The following is an 18,810-nucleotide window of genomic DNA, read 5'->3' on the forward strand; positions in this document are numbered from 1 at the left end:
GCCACTGCAGATCCCTATCCATAAACTGGCATTAATGTTTCATCACTGCAGGGCACTGGGATCTTGTTAATAATGGGATTTTTATACCAGTTCATTGGGAAAATGGGAAGATGTTTCCCCATGGAAGAAGTTAAGAGGCTTTTATTTTTTGTCAAGCACATTGAGCTAATGGTCGGCATTAATGGTGTGAGTGGTAATGATTTCTTGGATTTCTTGTCCTCAGCAAAGACAACCTTTGCTCAAGCAAAGACCCACACACAAATTCCAAACTCTCTCCAATTCTGACGGGAATCTGGAGAAATGCCTGCAACTACTTCCTGTGCTGATGCTTCGAATTGTTTACTTGGACTGCAATAAAAGTGTTCAGACGACCTTATCTTCCAGAGAACAGTGATTGTTCCAAATGGGAACTGCTCCACAGCTCTGTCTACATTTAATGATTTGTTAATGCTAATGTTGGCTAGAGGGATACGCTTTAAAACACTGCAAATAACGGAATACTGTTCTTTTGTATTTGCCAAGAAATGCAACTGTGGCTGTCGGTTCTCATATCAGAAGGGAACCTCTGATTATCTCAGAGAGATTGCTGAACATTCCAGCGCCCAGTCAACCAATACTTCCTTCCACAGGCTAGCCTGCCTCTCTTTTATGTTACTGGATGGAAGAGAGAAATTTGGGTCTTTGTGATGATTTTTATGGACCTAAGTTTCAATGAGAAACTCTTCTTGCTAATGGTCACTGTTGGAAATAGTCTTTGATGGAGGATAGTATTTTCTGTGATGTATATTCTGGTGGAATAAAACAGACCTTCATTGTCAGGTTTTTTCACATCAATAAAAATAATATTTTGAGTATATCTGGTGTTCTTGAAACCATAAACGTAGAAGGAAACAGTCTCTTGTTGAAAGGCGGCGGGGAGGTGGGGGGGGATGGTGGTTGGATGTCACAAAACTAGAGAGCGTGCAAAAAGATTTATGGGGATTTAATGTGACTGGAGGGCTTCAGTTATAAGAAGAGGCTGCATAGGCTAGGACTTTATACCCTGGAGTATTGGGGCTGGAGGGTGACCTTTTTGAGGCGTATAGCATCACGAGGGGCTTAGTGTAGTGTTTTCTCATGCGAGTCTAAAACTAGGGGTTTAATGTGCAAGGTAGAAATTTAACAGGGACTTGAGGGATAACTAAGACAACAAATTTCACAACATTTGCCGGTGATATTCTGATTCTGATACCTGATCCATCTAAATGACTATCAAAATTGAAATCACCAGTTGATTATAAAGACAAACATTGTGGTGGATCCTGTTTGAAATCCCCACTGTGAGGCCCTGTCAGCTTCATTCAGGACTGTTAATATTTGGCAAATGTTCATTGGAACCTTGGTAACTTACAGAGTGCAATCGGGTTAGTCTCAGGTAAAGCAGCTGGATGGGATGAGCAGAGATACATTGTTGTACTGCAGTCTTTCTGTGAATTCCCTGCATTCTCTCACCGACTTTCAGCCTTCTGTAGAATTCCAGCTCAGAAACTCAGTACTCTTTGCCCTGTTAACAAATGCCTTAAATAGCACTTAACTATGTAAAGTACTAATTCGGTCTTTATGTCTCTCTGTGCCACAGTGGCAATGGACTGTCTGACTGTGTGCCAGTGCAATTTGTTGCAAGTCTTGCTTTGCTCTGGCTGATATATAAATGGAAGTTGGTGTATGTTTCCTGAGGGGTAATGGACATCTATCATTGGTGCCTGCTCTAAGATGCAAATTGCACAGAGCATGCACAATCTAAGGTCAAGATGACATGCATTACTAAAGGGACGTTGCATGAATATGCCTGGTTTGGAATGAGTTGCTAAATTACAGCCAGGTCATCCTCAGAGGTGAATGTACAAGATTCCATGGCACTTTTCTAATGAAAAGCTGGGGAGACCTTCCACCTACATCTTGATCTAATCCTTCAGTGAGCTGGAATGGTTGGAAGGGGTCCTGTCCTGCTGACACTGTTGTTTGTGGGAGCTTGCAGATCATATGTTGGCAGTTTATTTCCGAGGTTACAGAGGCACTTTGTGGCCTTAAAGCACAGTCGCACAACCTGAGCTCATGTAGAGCTAGCATCAGTGTCTGTCTCTAATCCTGATGCACGGTAAGTGTTTGGAAAGGAACAGCGTGGTTGAATGGCGTGATGTGAGTAAGCTCTAAAAATGTCCCTGGCTCTGCTTCCTTCCCTTCAGGAGAGAAATGGTACAAGCACAACCTGACGTACAGAATCATCAACTGGCCCCGGTACCTGGAGCAACACCGAGTGAGGATGGCAGTGAAAACGGCCTTTGAACTGTGGAGCAACGTGTCACCGCTGACCTTTGAGGAGGTGCTGGATGGCCCCGCGGACATTCGCCTCGCGTTCTACCAAGGCGAGCACAATGATGGCATTGGCAACGCTTTTGATGGACCAGGTGCTGACTGCTGTCTCATCGTAAGATTCATATTTAACATGCAGTCTGTGTCTAGATTCAAAGTTATAGATTGGTTATGCCACAGTAGGAATACTGTGTACAGTTCTGGTTCCACACTACAAGAAGGATGTGATTACACCCGACTGTGCAAAGGAGATCCACTAGGATGATACAAAGTCTGTTAGAAGATTGTTTCTATTAGTTAAGGATCGTGAGGTAGAAAATGAGAGTGATGACAGGAATGAACTTTGCACACAGTTAGGTGCAGTTTCATTTGAAGGGTTAGTGACTGAGGCAGATGTAATGGAATGAATTTTAATGAACCTTCTGCTTGCCCCAACCCATCCTGCACCATTTGTTGGGACACATGGGAAAAATTTATCAGGTTTCTAACATAGAGGCCAGTAAGAGAGGCCCTATTGGAAACTTCCCTCTTGTCAACCTGTAAGAATCAAATGGATGAATTGAGAAAGGACACAGAGCTGAAGGCACAGAGATGCTATTGGGGCTATTTCCGCTGTGCCGCGTGAACATCAGACTGGGTTAACGTCCTAATTCTTTGATGGTGCAGCAATAAAATTAACTCACCAACAATCCAGAGAGGTCCAGGGTTGTTGTTTTTTTAATTTGCTGGACTTGTAAGCTCGTTCTTCAAGGAAATAGTCCCATCATCAATGCTTCATCTCAATAAAGAGTCAAAATCTGGGCCCTAATGAAGTAGCGACAAAATATAGAGTCATAAGGCTTCAAAACAGGCCCTTCTATCAAATTGGTCCATGCTGACCAAGATCTCCAACTAAGCTAGTCGTATTTGCCCATGTTGGCCCATATCTCTCGAAACATTTCCTATCCATGTGACTATCCAAGTGCCTTTTAAATATTGTAATATTTATTCATTTAGAGTTGCAGCGTGGAACAAGTCCTCTGGCCCAACGAGCCACACCACCCCACAACCCACCTATTTAACACTATCCTAATCACAGGACAATTTACAAATGACCAATTAACCTACCAACTTGTACATCGTTGGTCTGTGAGAGGAAACCAGAGCACCCGGAGTAAACGCACTCACTCATGGCCAGAAAGTACAAGCTCCTTACAGACGGTGTTGGAATTGAACTCCTGAATGCCGGAGCTGTAATAGTGTCACAGTACTGTGACGCCCACAATATAGTACCACAACCACTTCCTCTGGCAGCTCAGTCCATGTACTGACCGCTTTCTAGGTGAACAAGTTGCCCCTCAGCTTCCTATTAAATCTTTCTCCTGTCACTTCAACCTATGCACTCTAGTCTTGTTTCCACAACCCTGGGGAAGTGTACTCACCCTATCTATGCCCCCCATTTTATACACTTCTATAAGATCAGCCTTCATTCTCCTACCCTCCAATAGAAAACATCCTAACCTGCTCAACATCTCTCCATAACTCAATCCCTCAAGTACCAGCAACATCCTCCTAAATCTCCACTGCACTCTTTCCAGCTAAATGGCATCTTTCCCACAGCTGGGTGAGCAAAACTGAGTTCTCTCACGGTGGATGGACTTTGAGGTCGGGTTCCATCATGGTCTCAAAGTAGCAGCCAGATTCCTAGTTGGCTCCTTTGTCTGTGGCCTGGTGTGGAAGTAGGGGCTTTGCTCGGCTCTCCAAACTGATGCCTCAGACCAAGTTGCTTTTCTGACTGTGACTGGGAAACCACGAGAAAAATCAGCACACAACATACCCTTTGGTGGCGTGGTATCTGAGATCTTAACCTTCATTTTAAGAGATATCCTGGGTGTTTAGTTCCAACCGTAACTATGAATGTTCTCGGAGAAGGGTCATTGTGTTTCACCATATGTGCCAATAACCCTGTTCGCCGGTATTTGCCAACACTTGCCTTCGGGTTCATCTTGGCTAGTTTCCCAGGGGCTTACGACTCCTCCTGGTGCCTGGAGTAACCGGGGTGCTAAGTCCCATGTCCTTGTTAAGTCTGCTGGCCGCCTATAATTGCTCTAAGCTTTGTTCTTGCATGCATCTGTCAAGCCCAGCCACCCATGTCGCACTTCTAATCTCAGGAAAACTGCTTCAACGAAACATTAATTGCTGTTGGGACTTCCTAAGGGCCCAGCTTATTGGTTTCGCAAAGTAACCTGGCTATTGTTCAATTTACAGAAATCTGATTTTGTGGACTTGAATTCCAGTGAGTTGAGAATTTAAGGTCTGGGGCTAGTCACGCTCAGAGCTGTGTCACAGCTGGTTTCCAGTTGAAGCAGCTTGCTCCTGATCCTTGCTGCGTTCTTGCTCCAGGATTTATTACAGACCAAAGGCCGAATCTAAGGCAATGATTGTCATCTGGTGGCCCCTTTCCATCATCTCTCTCTATCACAATCTTGGCTCATTTCTTGTTTCACTTCTAATGTCCAAATATTTTACTGCACACAGATTTATATATCTTCACTGTAAGTGACATCAACTTGTATTCCAAAGTGCTCTTTCCCAACTTCTGGCCATTTTGACCTATATTGGTTCTTCTTTATGCATCTGAAAGTCTGGGAAAGGATGGGGAGGCATTAAAACCGGAATAAAGTGTCACCAAACCATACTCACTATTTTTGTGCTAAATCAAACTGTTGGAGGAACTCAGTGGGTCAGGCAGCATCTGTGGAAGCAAAGGGATGGTTAATGATTCATGTCAAGATTCTGCTGGGGATTTGTTTTGAGAGTGTGCAAGTCATCTGTCACAGCTACAGAGGATGTTAAATAGACACATCTTTAAACAGATGAATCTCTAACTGGACACTCTCTAATCAGGCACATACACAAAACTTGCATGTTTTGTTTGTGTAAGTTGCTTTGGCCAATGAGAGGAACACAATGTTGTCACTTACTTACTGCCTGTTACACCACTGGCGTTTAGGGCAGCAATGAAGGTCCTCCACCTCTGGCAACGTTCAGGGCTTCCTTCATCATACCAGTGGGTTCCTTTTTGTTTTCACTACTAACAGTCATGCAAGTCCTGGGTGGAGACTCAGGAATACCATCACACTCAGGTGTAGAAGGATTCTTCGTTGCTGTTTCCACAACAACTTTGTTTTACCAGTCAGGGTTGTTAGCCCTGAGCTGAACCCTCTGAACCTGGAGGATCAATGGACTACACTTAGCCTGTCCTCTACCCCTTGACCCATTTGGTGTAGGTGATCCTACCAGAAGGCAAAGCATCAAGCCCTGACTCCAGCCAACATAGCTCTCCAGGTCACTGAGGCACGCAAGCCTCCAAACCACGACAAGGTTGTGGTCCTCTTGGAGGGTAGTTGTCACTGTCAGTTATCATCTCCTTGTGTACAATCTTTCAGCCTGATCTCTGTGCAAGAAAGTAAAACTTTAGAACCATAAACTGCAAGGTTTTATGTTCCATTCTTCCTTCAAAGTCAAATTAATATCAGACTAACAGTGGCAGTGGCTGCTGAACTCTTAATACCATGATTCATATTTGTGATTATATAAGGTTTCATTTTGTTTTTCCAAATCACTATTGATTCACCTCTGAAGAAACTACTAATCCTGGGTAATGTCCAGCATTAAAAAAAAATGATTTGATAGTTGAAACTTTGGGCAGAAATCAGGATCAGGAAAATAATGTTAGCTTTGAAGCTTGGTGATGTGAGTGGTGTTGTGTGGCGTTTGGCTGTGGATCTGCTGATTGCATTGTGCTAATGATAAAAGCCTTGGTAATCTACCTGGGATTTAGGCAATTGTGGTGTTGGTCCACACAATTTACTAATCCATTAAGCAATGTATTACAGAGCTCACTTTTTCACCCCATTTACTTATGGCTATATTTGGATTCTGGAAATCCCACAAATGTCCTGAGCTTGTTTTCCCTGTTACAGGTGGAGCCTTGGCCCACGCTTTCTTCCCCCGAAGAGGAGAAGCCCACTTTGACAATGATGAGAGATGGTCCCTGAACCAGGGCAAAGGCAGGAACCTGTTCATTGTCACTGCACACGAAATTGGACATACACTGGGCTTGGAACATTCTCCTGTCAAAAATGCCTTGATGTCTCCATTTTATAAAAAGTTAGGCCGAGACTTTATCCTAAATTGGGATGACAAGATGGCCATTCAGAAACTATATGGTAAGCTTTAGATTCAGATTATTTTCCACTGTAGTTAAAACAATTTATTACATAATTAAGATTCAAGGATGCTTTTTTAAAAAACATTGAAAAAAGTGGAGAATCTGTACCAACATTTAGGGCTCTCTGACTCCTAACCACTCAAAGTGGAGGAAGAATATTCAGGATGGGATTGAGGATTTAATTTGGTGCACACAGAGGCCCAGCATAAACAGCACAAGGAGCACACCACCTCACTAATCAAGCATTCATTCGTATCGCCAACGTCTTCCTTCCCCACATGTGCCAGATCCTGTGGTTGCCGTAGTGACCTCATCAAAGTCCAAAGAACTGCACTGGAAGTAGCTTATCCCAATCCTGATGACTTATGTAAAAGAAGAAGGCAAAACTCTACTAAAGGCGAGGGGCAAAGAGGTTAATTTTCATCTAAGGATAGAGGTGAAAGATCCATAGTGGAAGGGTCCAGTGTGATCACAAAATGTCAAGGAGAGTGAAGGTAAGTCAGAAAGACATGATTTACAGTGAGCAACAAACTGACGGGTGACATTGTCACAGGAGACTGAGCAGTGTCCCTGCACTAACACAGGGAAAGGAAGAAGATCAAGCCTGGCAGGTTGGTAGCATAATGACTTTGGAGGAAATATTGAGAGGAACAATGCCAAGAAAATGGGAAAGAGAAAAGTTTAAATTTCTTTCTGGTATAGAATGAAACCACATCAAATCTATGCCAGCTCTTGGAGCATTCCCATTAATCTCATTCCCCACCCCACCCCACCCCCATGTTAAGTCAAGTTGAGTTCAGTATTTCCATTTAATATCAGAGAAATGCATACAATAGACATCCGGAAATTCTTGTTATTGACAAACAGAAGAGTGTCCCAAAGAATGAGTGACAGTAAAAATGTTAGAACCCCAAAGCCCCCCCTCACTCCCCCCTCTCATGCATAAGCAGCAGCAAAGCAACTCCACATCCCCTACCTTCTCCTGCAAAAAAATCAGCACTCCACCCACCAAACATGCAATAGCAAAGCCCCCAAGAAAGACCATAATCTGCAGTACAACAAAAACTAATCATTCACCTGACAATTCGACATAACACTTGCTCTCTCCCCTCCTAATAAAGGGACAGAGAGCTGTTGCCCTTTCACAGTGAGAGGGGAGACCCAACAAAACAACTTGCTGATTTGTCATGTGCGCAAGTACAGAGGGGTGCAGAATAACTTGCAGCAGGTGTATTAGGCATGTACATAGGTAGAGACAACATACAGTACTTAAATTACATAAGAGAGTGAAGAGAAAAGAAAGATGGTGTAATGACAAAAAGCCTACTAACACATAACCTATTTTCTCCCACATACCTACAATCCTCCCACTGGCTACCTAGACACAGGCTAATTGACAGTAGCCAATTAATAGCACATTGATGTACAGGAGGAAGGTAGAACATCTGAGTAAACCCATGTGGTCATAGGGACAGAATGCAGACTGCACATTGTTAGTAGTGGAGGCCAGGATTGAATTTGGGTGAGCAGGGCTGAGAGACAGATGATATTCCCAGAATGCCCATGTCACATGGGGTACGGTGAAGCTCATGTAATTGGAGACCAGAAGGAGAGAAAGTGGTAAAACCAAGCCCAGGAATGAGATATGAACACATTGTGTTCAAATCCAAGGGATGAAAATGAGAAATGATTTTGAATAAAACCTGTTAAATGAAAAGGGAGAGAGAAAGGTGAATAAGTTGCATTAATAATGTAATCTTTGAAGATTCACAAAGATTACATTTTGCAGAGCAGAAGTGGACCTGCATCCAGTGTTAATTTGTCACTGGTCATTGCTAGAGGTCAGCAATTGGAGACAAGGTTGAGCAGATCAGCAATGGACTTGTTGATGGGCCTGTCCCACTGGATTCTGAGACCCACAGGAGTATAAATAATGCACAGGACCTAGTACTGGTAAACCCTTGATAACTTTTATTACTCCTGAAGCAGAGTTACCAATTGGACTTGGAGTGTTGGAAGTGCGACATTTCTACCTCACATAGGGATATCTTGTCCATTTGAATTGTAATTATTGTTCACTACAAAGTTACTGCTCTTCACAGAGATGGAGATATAGTAGGAGTTAAGAGCTTAGGTAACCCAAACCTTATAATCGATTATCACAAGAGATTCTGCCAATGCTGACAATCCAGAATAACATACAAAATGCTGGAGAGACTCTCAGTAGGTCAGATTTGCCTACGGAAGTGAATAACCTGTTGATGTTTTGGGCCAAGCCCCTTCCTCAGGACTCTTACAAATGATAAATTTGTAAATAATACCTGGGCCAGTCTGACCCAAGTTGTCCTGATTTCAAATGAACATGGATAGGGAATTAGCCAATTTGCATTGCTGTACATATTCCAACTGGTTTAAACAGAATTCCCATGTAACTTGTCTTCAATGACTATAGGATCCTTATAGGTGAGGGCAACCATTTGGACCATCATACAGTGATACAGTGACTGTAAGGAACTACAGAGTTCTCTCTTTTCCTCCCTTCCGTCGGGCACAAGATACAAAATCTTGAGAACACGCACCACCATGCTCAAGGACAGCTTCTGTCCCACTGTTATAAGATTCTTGAATGTACTTCTTACACAATAACGATGAATCAGAATCAGGTTCGATATCACTGGCATATGATGTGAAATTTGTTAACTTTGTAGCAGCAGTACAGTGCAATACATAATAATAGAAATATATGAATTACATTAAGTGTGTGTGTATATAATAGTTAAATATTTTATGCAAAACTATAATTAAAAAATAGTGAGGTAGTGTGCATTCAGAAATTGGATGGCATAGGGGAAGAAGCTGTTCCTGATTCATTGAGTGTGTTCCTTCAGGCTTCTGTACTTCCTTCCTGGTGGTAGCAACGAGAACAGAGCGTGAGCTCTTGATCTCTCAGTCTACCTTGTCATTGCCCTAGCACTTTATTTGTATCTTTCATTATAAAACTTTATTGATTTGCACTTTCTCTGTAACTATAACACTCTGCTTTTGTTTCCTTTTGTGCAACTTCAGTGTACTTGTATTTAAATGAATTGTTTGAATAGTATGCAAATTTAAAAACTTTGATCTGTATTTTGGTAGGTTTGACAATAATAAGCTGGTTACTAATTACCAATACCACACACTTCAAGTTCAGCATTAAGTTGGTTCTACTGACCCCAGGATTTGCAACTGATCTCTTTGCAGCTAACTCCTTTGTTCAGAGGGATTAGTTTTATTCATGGCTTACTTTGTGGATGAATAACCTCACTATGTAGGTTCTACACTGTCTTTCAGTAGGTCTTGCTTATACGTTTGTTCCACCCTTGCAATTTAATTGAAAACAATATTTTGAATTTACTTTTCACAGAAGTAAAGGAATTCTAAAGCACTTTCCAACCCTAATGTACTACCTTCAATGTTGCAGTGTTGGAAGACATCTTGTATAAAGTGACTTCTCTGTTGGACACCTAATATCTGGTTCTTCTAAGTGTATTCTCTCTGTCTGTTTTTCAAACTTTGATACGTGGTTGGTGCTGCTAGAAAAGTATTCCAGCCTAGAAATAGGACCAGGTGTGAGGCACATGGCCCATTGAGCTGCTCTTTCACTCTTGTCAATCCACTTCCTTGCCTGATTTTCATAAGCCTTGCTTCCCCCACAGTTCAGACATCTATCTGCATTAAATATATTCAACGACTGCTCCACAACACTGTGAAACAGTCACAGTACTCTGAGAGAAATCATTCTACAATGCCGTCTTAGATAGGAGACCCAGAAACCCGAAACTCTGCCCCCTAGTTCTAGACAACCCAAGGAATGACATCCTCTCTGTGGGAGCTCCACAAAAGTTTGGAAAGGCAAAGAACATTCTTCCCAGGATTTCTTCAGGTAAATCTGGCTCCTGCTGTGGTTTGTGGAAGCAGACTTTTTCTGGTTCCTTCATATGTCTGAGGAATTGAACAGTGTGTGAGAGGTATAAGAAATTCCTGCCAGAGGAACAAATCACAGAGCATGTTGGGTATGACATGGTGATCTACTAGACAATAAAGTTAGCAAAGCATACCTAGAATACAAGAGATGTAGATTATAACACTAGACTGCTGAGTTTTTGAAACCCAACCTAATCTCCATTATTGCAGGGTTTAGCTAGTGCTGGTAGTAAAAGTACATCGGAAAACAATGCACAGTCTGCATATTGGCAAAAGCTAGAATGTCTTCTCCTCAGCCCTCCCTGCCTCATCTCAGCCCGACCCTCAAGCCAGTCCTTGAAAGCAGTACTGAAGGCAGCTCTGTACATTGATGGGGTTAAGTCCTGTTTTCATAAGAAATGAAAACAGTTGCACTAGTGAGCACTAACCTCTACAATTTTAATCTACAATTATTTCAGCTGACCAGGAACTGGCATTTTTGCAAGAGAGCATCAGAAACCCAGAGCACAGCAGACCATGACGTCCAGTGTGTGGGTTGATTGTGGGTGAATAGACACTGCGAAGTAGTCCCCTGACTTACATGGTCCACATATGCACCGAAGTGGAACATTTCCAGCAATATTTGTGGAGTAATTATTTCTTGAAAAACAAACTGGACGGCACCAACTGGATAGGCCATTGTGAATGGCTACTGTCTCTTCAGGAATTCCAGCCAAGTTCTGGGAGATTAGTGAAATTGCTTCTGTATTACTGAGTGAGATGGCAGATTAGACTGGGTTCCTGATAAGGCTGCTAGCTGCTGTGAGGTCACAAGGTCCACTGCTAGTCCCAGTCTCCACAGGGTCTACGCAAAGGTCTTCTGTAAGAAAATGGAGTAATTAGGAACAGGGTGCTAAAGTAAGGCTTTTCTTTTACACCCTCATTTGTTCATTGAGCAATCTGTTATGAATCCTCTGGAGACACCCTGCTTGGAAATGCTCAGATGCAGATCTCCATGTACTGAATTTCCCATGCTCGACTGCTGGGAGCAATGTTGGTTGTGTGCCAGGTATTTTTCACAGGAGCAGAGAGTCAGTCCATGGCATTAACTGTCAGCCGGTAGGGCTTTCTCCTTGCATTTGGGCGAGGTTGTGTTCAAATTCGACTCCGGAGAGATAAGGACAGATTTGAGGTGACCCAGTGCCGTGCTTGGGGTACATTACATCACAGCCTTACTTACCTTTCTCAATGAACTCAGCTACAATGTTCAGGTTAAGACTGGGGCTCCCTGGGTACTCAGTGATCTGCCTTATGAAACTGACTTTACACAAATTCTCCCATTCATTTTTCAAGTTAGCATCATTTGTTTAATAATAAATTGGGGTTGTGAGTGATAATAAATCAGCCATAATGGAAAGATGGAACAGATTCGATGGCCGACTGTCTTATGATATTCATTAATGACTATATATTTCATTTGTAATTATGGGTCAGGTGATTCCTCAGTGAAGTGAAAGAAATAAGGCAGGTGTATGTACAGCGATACGGTACAGGTAGTTACAGAAAATGGAAATTTCTGACTTCCAGAGTTATCAGCGTCCGCACAGTGCTCAGGAACAAAATGCTTACGTAACAGTGAGGGTATGTAGAAAAACAATAAATGCATGGAATTATGATGATGTGGCTCTTACAGAGATTTAGCTGTCACAAGGGCAGAATTAGGTACTTGATGTTCTGGGGTTTAGATGTTTTAAAAGGGACTGGAATGGAGGTAAAAGGGTAAGGGGGGGTTGGGATTACTAGCATTACTATTCAGGGAGAGTATCGCAGCTGCAGAAAGGGAGGATGTCATGGAGGAATGACTTACACTCAGTGTGGGTGTAAGTCAGAAACAGGAAGGGAGCAACCACTGTATTTGGAGTATTCTAAAATCCCCACCATAGCAACAGGGACACTGAGGAGCAGACAAGTAGACAGATATTAGAAGTACAACAAAATAACAGGGTTGTTGTCATGGATATTCTCAGCTTCACTAATATCGATTGGCAACATTTGTTCGGTGTATCCAGGAAGGACTCCTGACAGAGTATGTACATGGGCTGACTCGAGGAAAGGCCATACTGGATCTAGTACTAGGCAATGAATCTGGTCAGGTGTCAGATCTCTCAGAGATAGTGACCATAACTCCCTGACATTTGCCTTAGCTTGGACAAGGATAGGAGTAGAGGGTATGGGAAAGAATTTAATTGGTGGAGGCCTAATTATGAGGATATTAGGCAGGAATTTAGAAGTGTAAATTAGCAGAGATGTTCTCAGAGAAATATACAGTGGAAATGTGGAGGTTGTTTAGAGAGTGCTTGGTATGGGATTCTGGATAAATTTGTCCAGTTGAGGTCAGGAAAAGATGGTTGAGTGAAGGAAAAAGGTGGAACATTTAGTCAAGAGGATGAAGGATGCTTATTTAAGGTTTAGGAAGCAAAAATAAGGCCAGGGTCTTGAGAGTTATAAGATAGTGCCAGGAAGGAGCTTAAGAATGGACTTAGGAGAGCTAGATAGGGACATGAGAAGGCCTTGGTGAGTAGCAATAAGGAAAACCCCAAGGTGTTCTACAAGTATGTGAAGAACAGGAGGATGACCAGAGTGAATATAGACCTACCCGGGGATAAGGTGGGGGTAGGGGGACATGTGCCTGCAGTCAGAGGAAGTAGGAGACATCCTTAATTAATACTTTGCTTCACTGTTCACCTGTGAGAAGGACCTTGATGAATGTGAGGTCAGTGTAGAACAGATTAATATGCTGGAGCACATTGAGGTTAAGAAAGAGGCACTGTTGGAACGTTGAAGAACTTTGAGATAAATTAGTCACCAAGGCCAAGTGTGATATACCTCAGGTTTCTACAGGAAGAGGGAAGAGATTGCTGGGGCATGGAAGATGATCTTTACATTCTCACTGGCTACAGGAGGAGTACCAGAGGATTGGAGGATGGCAAATGTTCATTTGTTTAAGAAGGGTAATGGGGATAATCTTGGGAATTACGGATCTGTGAGTCTTACGCCAGTGGTGGAAAAGCTAAAAGAGAGGATTCTTAGGGTCAGAATTTATGCGCATTTGGAGAAGCATAGTGTTATGAAGAATAGTCAGCATGGTTTTGTGAGGAGCAGGTTGTACCTCACGAGGCTGATTGACTTTTTCAAGGAATTGGCAAAACAAATGACTGAAGGTAGAGTGGTCAATGTGGATTTTAGTAAAGGTTCCCCAGAAGGCTAATCTATAAAGTCCAGAAAGTCACATGGGATCCATGGGAAATGCGGTTGTATGGATTGGAAGACAGAATGTGAGCGTATATATGGAGCGTATTCTGCCAGGAGGTCAGTGACCAGTGGTGTTCCACAGGGATCTGTTCCGGTATCCTTGCACTTTGTGATTTTTATAAATGACTTAGATGAGCAAGTGGAAAGCTGGGTTTGTAATTTTGTAGATGACATGAAGATTGGTGGTGGTGTGGATAGTGCAGAAGGTTGTTGAAGGAATAACGGGATATTGACAGAATGCAGAGATGAGCTAAGTGGCAGGACCAGTTCAAAACAGAAAAGTGTGAAGTGATACACCTTGGAAGGTGAACTTGAAGGCAGAGTACAAGGTTAATTTCAGAATGCTTAGCAGTGTGGAAGAACAGAGGGATCTTGAGGTTCAAGTCCATGGATCCTTCAGAGTTGATAGGGTGATTAAGAAGATACATGGTGAATTGGCTTTCATTGTTCAGGGATTGAGTTCAAAGCCATGAGAGCATGTTGGAGTTTTACAAAATTCTGATTAGGCCACACCTGGGGAGTATTGTGTTCTGTTCTAGTCTCTTCAGAAAGGGTGTGGAAGAATTTGAGAGGGTGCAGAGGAAATTTACCAGGATGCTGCCTGGATTTGAGAAATGTTTTATGAGGAAAGGTTGAGCACACTAGGGCTTTTTCTCTTTGGAGCAAAGGAGAATGAAAGGGGACTTGATAGAGGTATAAGATTATAAGAGGCGTAGATGGAATGGACAGCCAGCACCTTCCTCCCAGAGTGGCAATGGCTAATACTAGAGGGCATCATTTTACGATAAGTAAAGGAAAGTTTATCAGGGGGTGTCAGAGGCTTTTTTAGAGGGAGAATGGTACATGCCTGGAATGCATTACCAGGGTTGGTGGTAGAGGCTGATACATTAAGGACATTTAAGGGACACTTAGATAGGCACAGGGATGTAAGAAAAATGGAGAGAAATATGGGCTGTGTAGGATGGAAGGGTAAGATATTGAGGAGTAAGTTAGGGGATGACACAAAATTGTGAGCTGAAGGGCACATACTGTTCTGTGCTGTTCTATGTAACCTTATTCAGTAATATTGATTACAAGATCTTGCGATGCCATCTCTTTACCCAGATCACAACAGAGAACAAACATGCTCTTAGGGATTTTCAGAGCTCTTGAAAGGCAATGATATAAATGCAAGGTTTTTTGTTTTAATCCAGAAACCCAACCTATCAACTTCTGTTTATATTTCATTAAGGTTTGCCCCACACAAGGGACATACAATTGCAATAGCAACTTCAATTGATATAGCTATTTGGATATAAGAAAAAGCTCCAAGAAAATTCATGGGAATATTGTTCAACACAATTGAGAGTGAGCTGTATAAAGTGGTAATGGATCACATAACCAAAAGTCTGGTAGAGGAGTGAACATAGGGAATACCTGAGAGAGAAGCAGTGGTTAAGAGGTTCAGGTTCCAAATGACACCAGTGAGTTCTGATACATTACCGTTCCCCTTCACTCCCACTTCCACTGTTGCATGGTCCCACTGTGCGATCCTGCACACACTGAAAGACACTGATTCTCCATTAGACTGCCTACTCCCCTTCCTTTCACTGCAACGTCTGAGTGGCATTGAACAGAGAAACCAAGATTTTGCAAGCTCATGGCAACCGAAGGGGTTAAAAAACTGAATTTCATCATTTGGTGATGGTAAATTAGGAAGAGCTAATCTGTAAACAGCCAAACGAGAAATGTGTGGCATTTTGTGGCATAACTGATGCAATCCGCTGGGAGGCTGAGGGATCTCGACTGGAGTGGCGCCTGTCGGCTTTTTACGGTTTGGCTTGTGCTGTGGGGACTAGGTTGTTATTGTTAACACAGCGCAATCACCATTACCCTAACAGGCCTGGGGACAACAACACTGACTGGTTCATTAAGAGTTCGGATAAACAGTTCCGAACAGATACTGCACTGAAAATTCTTCAGTGTGGGGTCAGTAGGTGATGGGCAATCATTGCAATTTATCTCACTGGACGTGTTCTCTTTCTTGCACACAGTCTCTTACTAACTGGCTTTCACTTTCTCTCACTTGCAGTTGCTATATTTCTGTTTCTCTAAGAATGTTGCATTCATTATTTACCTTCCTCTCTCGCGCTCTCTCTCTCTATACAAAAAGTTAGTTCTGCTCTCTTTATATGTGAGTCCACTCTGTTATGCTCTCTCTGCCTCTGCTTGTGTGTGTCAGTTTTGCCCAAGTGGATTCTTGTTTCTGATGTCATGACACTCCCTCCAACTGTGGGTGTTGTATTCCTTCCACTCACCTTTCCATCTCCCCCTCCATGTTTTTACTTCTGTATATGGTTTCTCTCTCCATCTCTCAATCTTTCTTTTTGTCTTTGAGTATCTCTTTCTCTTCCTCCTCTCTCTGTCTCTCTCCCCTCTATTGCTCTCCCTCTTCCCACTTTCTTTCCCTTACTCTCCCCACTCTTTCTTTCCTTCTCCTTCCCTTCTCTCCCCCTCTCCCTCTCTCCCCCTCCCCTTCCTCCATCTCTCCCCCTCCCCTCCCCCTCTCCCCCCCGCTCCCCCTCCCCCTCCTCCATCTCTCTCCCTCTCCCCCCTCCCCTCCCCTCTCTCTTTCTCTCTCCCCCTTCTCTTTTTCACTCGCTCTCTCCCTTTGCCTTGATTTTCCCTCTCTTATTCTCTCCATCATGCCCTCATCCTTTCTCTCCCTTTTTTCTTCCCTCTCTGTCTTCTCTCCCTTCTCTCTCCCATTTTCTCTTTCCCCCTTCACTCCCTCCTCTCTTTTTTCCCCTCTACCATGCTTTTCTTGTTTTTTCTCTCTCTCCTAACATTGCTCTACACTCAGCTCTTTGCTGATTATATTTATATAAATTTACAATTGTCACAGTTGCTCTCCTGCATGGTATTATGAAGCTACTGTAATTCAGGTGTGAAAATCCATGAGTGATGCAGAAACTCACGGTCTGCTGAATCTTCAGTGAAAATCTCTGACAATGTAGCATTTAGACAGAATTAATAGACTACCCTGTAGGCAATTTAAAATATGACAAAGGATCTGAGAATCCGTCAAGTTCTGCCATTTACCTACACCTGAAGGTCTGTCCTGAAGGTAATTTATTGCATTAATTTCTGATATTGATCAGTTGCAGTGATTCACAGATGCAGTTTTAGAAAATATATTGTTAACTTCAGCCTCAACTTCCCTGAGAAAACAGATGGTTGCAGAGTTATGAGGCTTTCAGGAAGGGGAGGGGAGTGAGGCAGCCCACACTCCCAAACCACAAAGAGTTTTAGCAACCTCGCTTGAGAGTATGCGACCTTTTCCGATGGTTTGGCATAATCCTAGTGGTGGTCTCAGTCAGTGAGGTACTGATGCGGGATGATTGTTAGCTCTTCTGTAAAATTCTCAACCTTTGAAAGCACAGGGACGCCTTCAAGGAGCAGTGCCTCCAAAAAGTGCTAAGGACCCCCATCACCCAGGTCTTGCCTTGCTCTCATTACTACCATCATGGAGGAGGTACAGAAGCCTGAAGGAACACACTCAGCAAGTCAGGAACGGTCTCTTCACCTCCGCCATCCGATTTCTGAATGGACGTTGAACCCATGAACACTACCTCACTACTTTATTTCTACTTTTGTACTACTTATTTAATTCATGTTTTTTTCTACTATCCTGTATTGCATTGAACTGCAAATTTCACAACATATGCTGGTGATATTAATTCTGATTCAGAGGGACTTTCTTCACAGCTGCTGCCAGATGTGCTCAATATTTATAGCACTTTAATTTTCATGACACTCCCTCGATTTCTGAGTGTGTATTCCTTCCTGTCTTCTTTCCACTCCCTCCCCATGTTTTTAACTTCAGTGCATCACCCGCTATGTATGACTAGTCCATCTGCTCTTGTCTAGGGCAGGAGTGCCTGATGGGTTATGGTCAGTGTTAAAGTCCCCAGTACCCTAATAGTTCTAACTTCAGGCAAGTAATAGTGACATGTGGAGGAAATTCATTGCTAAACTATTTTAGAATTATGTAGACGTGATCTGACTTGGGCAAGGAGTCCTTAAGACCTTAAAACGTAGGAGGAGAATTAGGCCATTTAGCCCATCGACCCTGCAATGCCATTCGATCATAGTTGATTTATTTTCCCTCTCAACCACATTCTCCTACCTTCTTTCCATAATGTTTGACACCATTACTAATTACGAACCCCTCCAGTAACTTGGCTTCCAAGTGTGGCAATGAATTCCACAGATTCACCACCCTCTGGCAAAAGAAATTCTTCCTCACCTCTTTTCTAAAAGGACATCCTTCTATTCTGAGGCTGTGCCCTCAGGTCCTAGACTCTCCCACTGTTAGAAACATCCACTCCATGTCCAATCTATCGAGGTCTTTCAATATTTGGTAGGTTTCAATGAGAATTGCCCCCCCCCCAAATTCTTCTAAACCCCAGTGAGTACAGGCCCAGCGCCATCAAATGCTCCATAGACATTAACTCTTTCATTCCCAGGACCATTCTCATAAATGTCCCCTGGTTCCTCTCCAATGCCAGCACGTCATTTCTGAAATATGGACCCTAAATCTATGGGTGGGTTCTCCCTCCCACCCCTCCCTCCATTACCCTAGGACACTATGACTATTGTGTGTGTCTGAATTTGTGCTTTCAGCACCACAAAAACACTTTGGACAGAAGTCAATACCTCCCCGCCCCAACCAAATGGTTCACATGATTCTTCAACTGGACATGCTGGCTGTCCCGTCCCATCCTGTGGACCTTTGCCATAGCAAGCTTAATCAGAATCTTTTCCTTGGGTGGCCTCAGTGTTGAGCATTCACGGGTTCAAGTCTCAGTCATGAACCAAGCTCCTGGTTTTGCCTTTACTGTGATAGTGCTGCACTCATTTGGAGGGTCACTGGGGACTGCCCGAATGGAGGGCAAACCCTGGCCCGCACCTGGAGTAGAGCAGTGAGAGTGGTGGCAGGGCTCCGCACT

At 43.1% G+C, this 18,810-nt stretch overlaps 1 protein-coding gene across 1 annotated transcript in view; it reads left to right on the top strand.

Moving 5' to 3' along the window:
• mmp28 (matrix metallopeptidase 28) overlaps positions 1–18,810 on the top strand; it is a 105,674-nt gene that overhangs the window by 78,601 nt on the left and 8,263 nt on the right. The window contains exons 4-5 of the mRNA XM_063031449.1: positions 2,226–2,447; positions 6,318–6,563. Of these exons, the coding sequence (XP_062887519.1) occupies positions 2,226–2,447; positions 6,318–6,563 (468 nt within the window). The remainder of the gene's footprint in view (positions 1–2,225; positions 2,448–6,317; positions 6,564–18,810) is intronic.

This window comes from Mobula hypostoma, chromosome 23 (genome assembly GCF_963921235.1).
Source record: "Mobula hypostoma chromosome 23, sMobHyp1.1, whole genome shotgun sequence".
Classification (NCBI taxonomy): Eukaryota; Metazoa; Chordata; class Chondrichthyes; order Myliobatiformes; family Myliobatidae; genus Mobula; species Mobula hypostoma.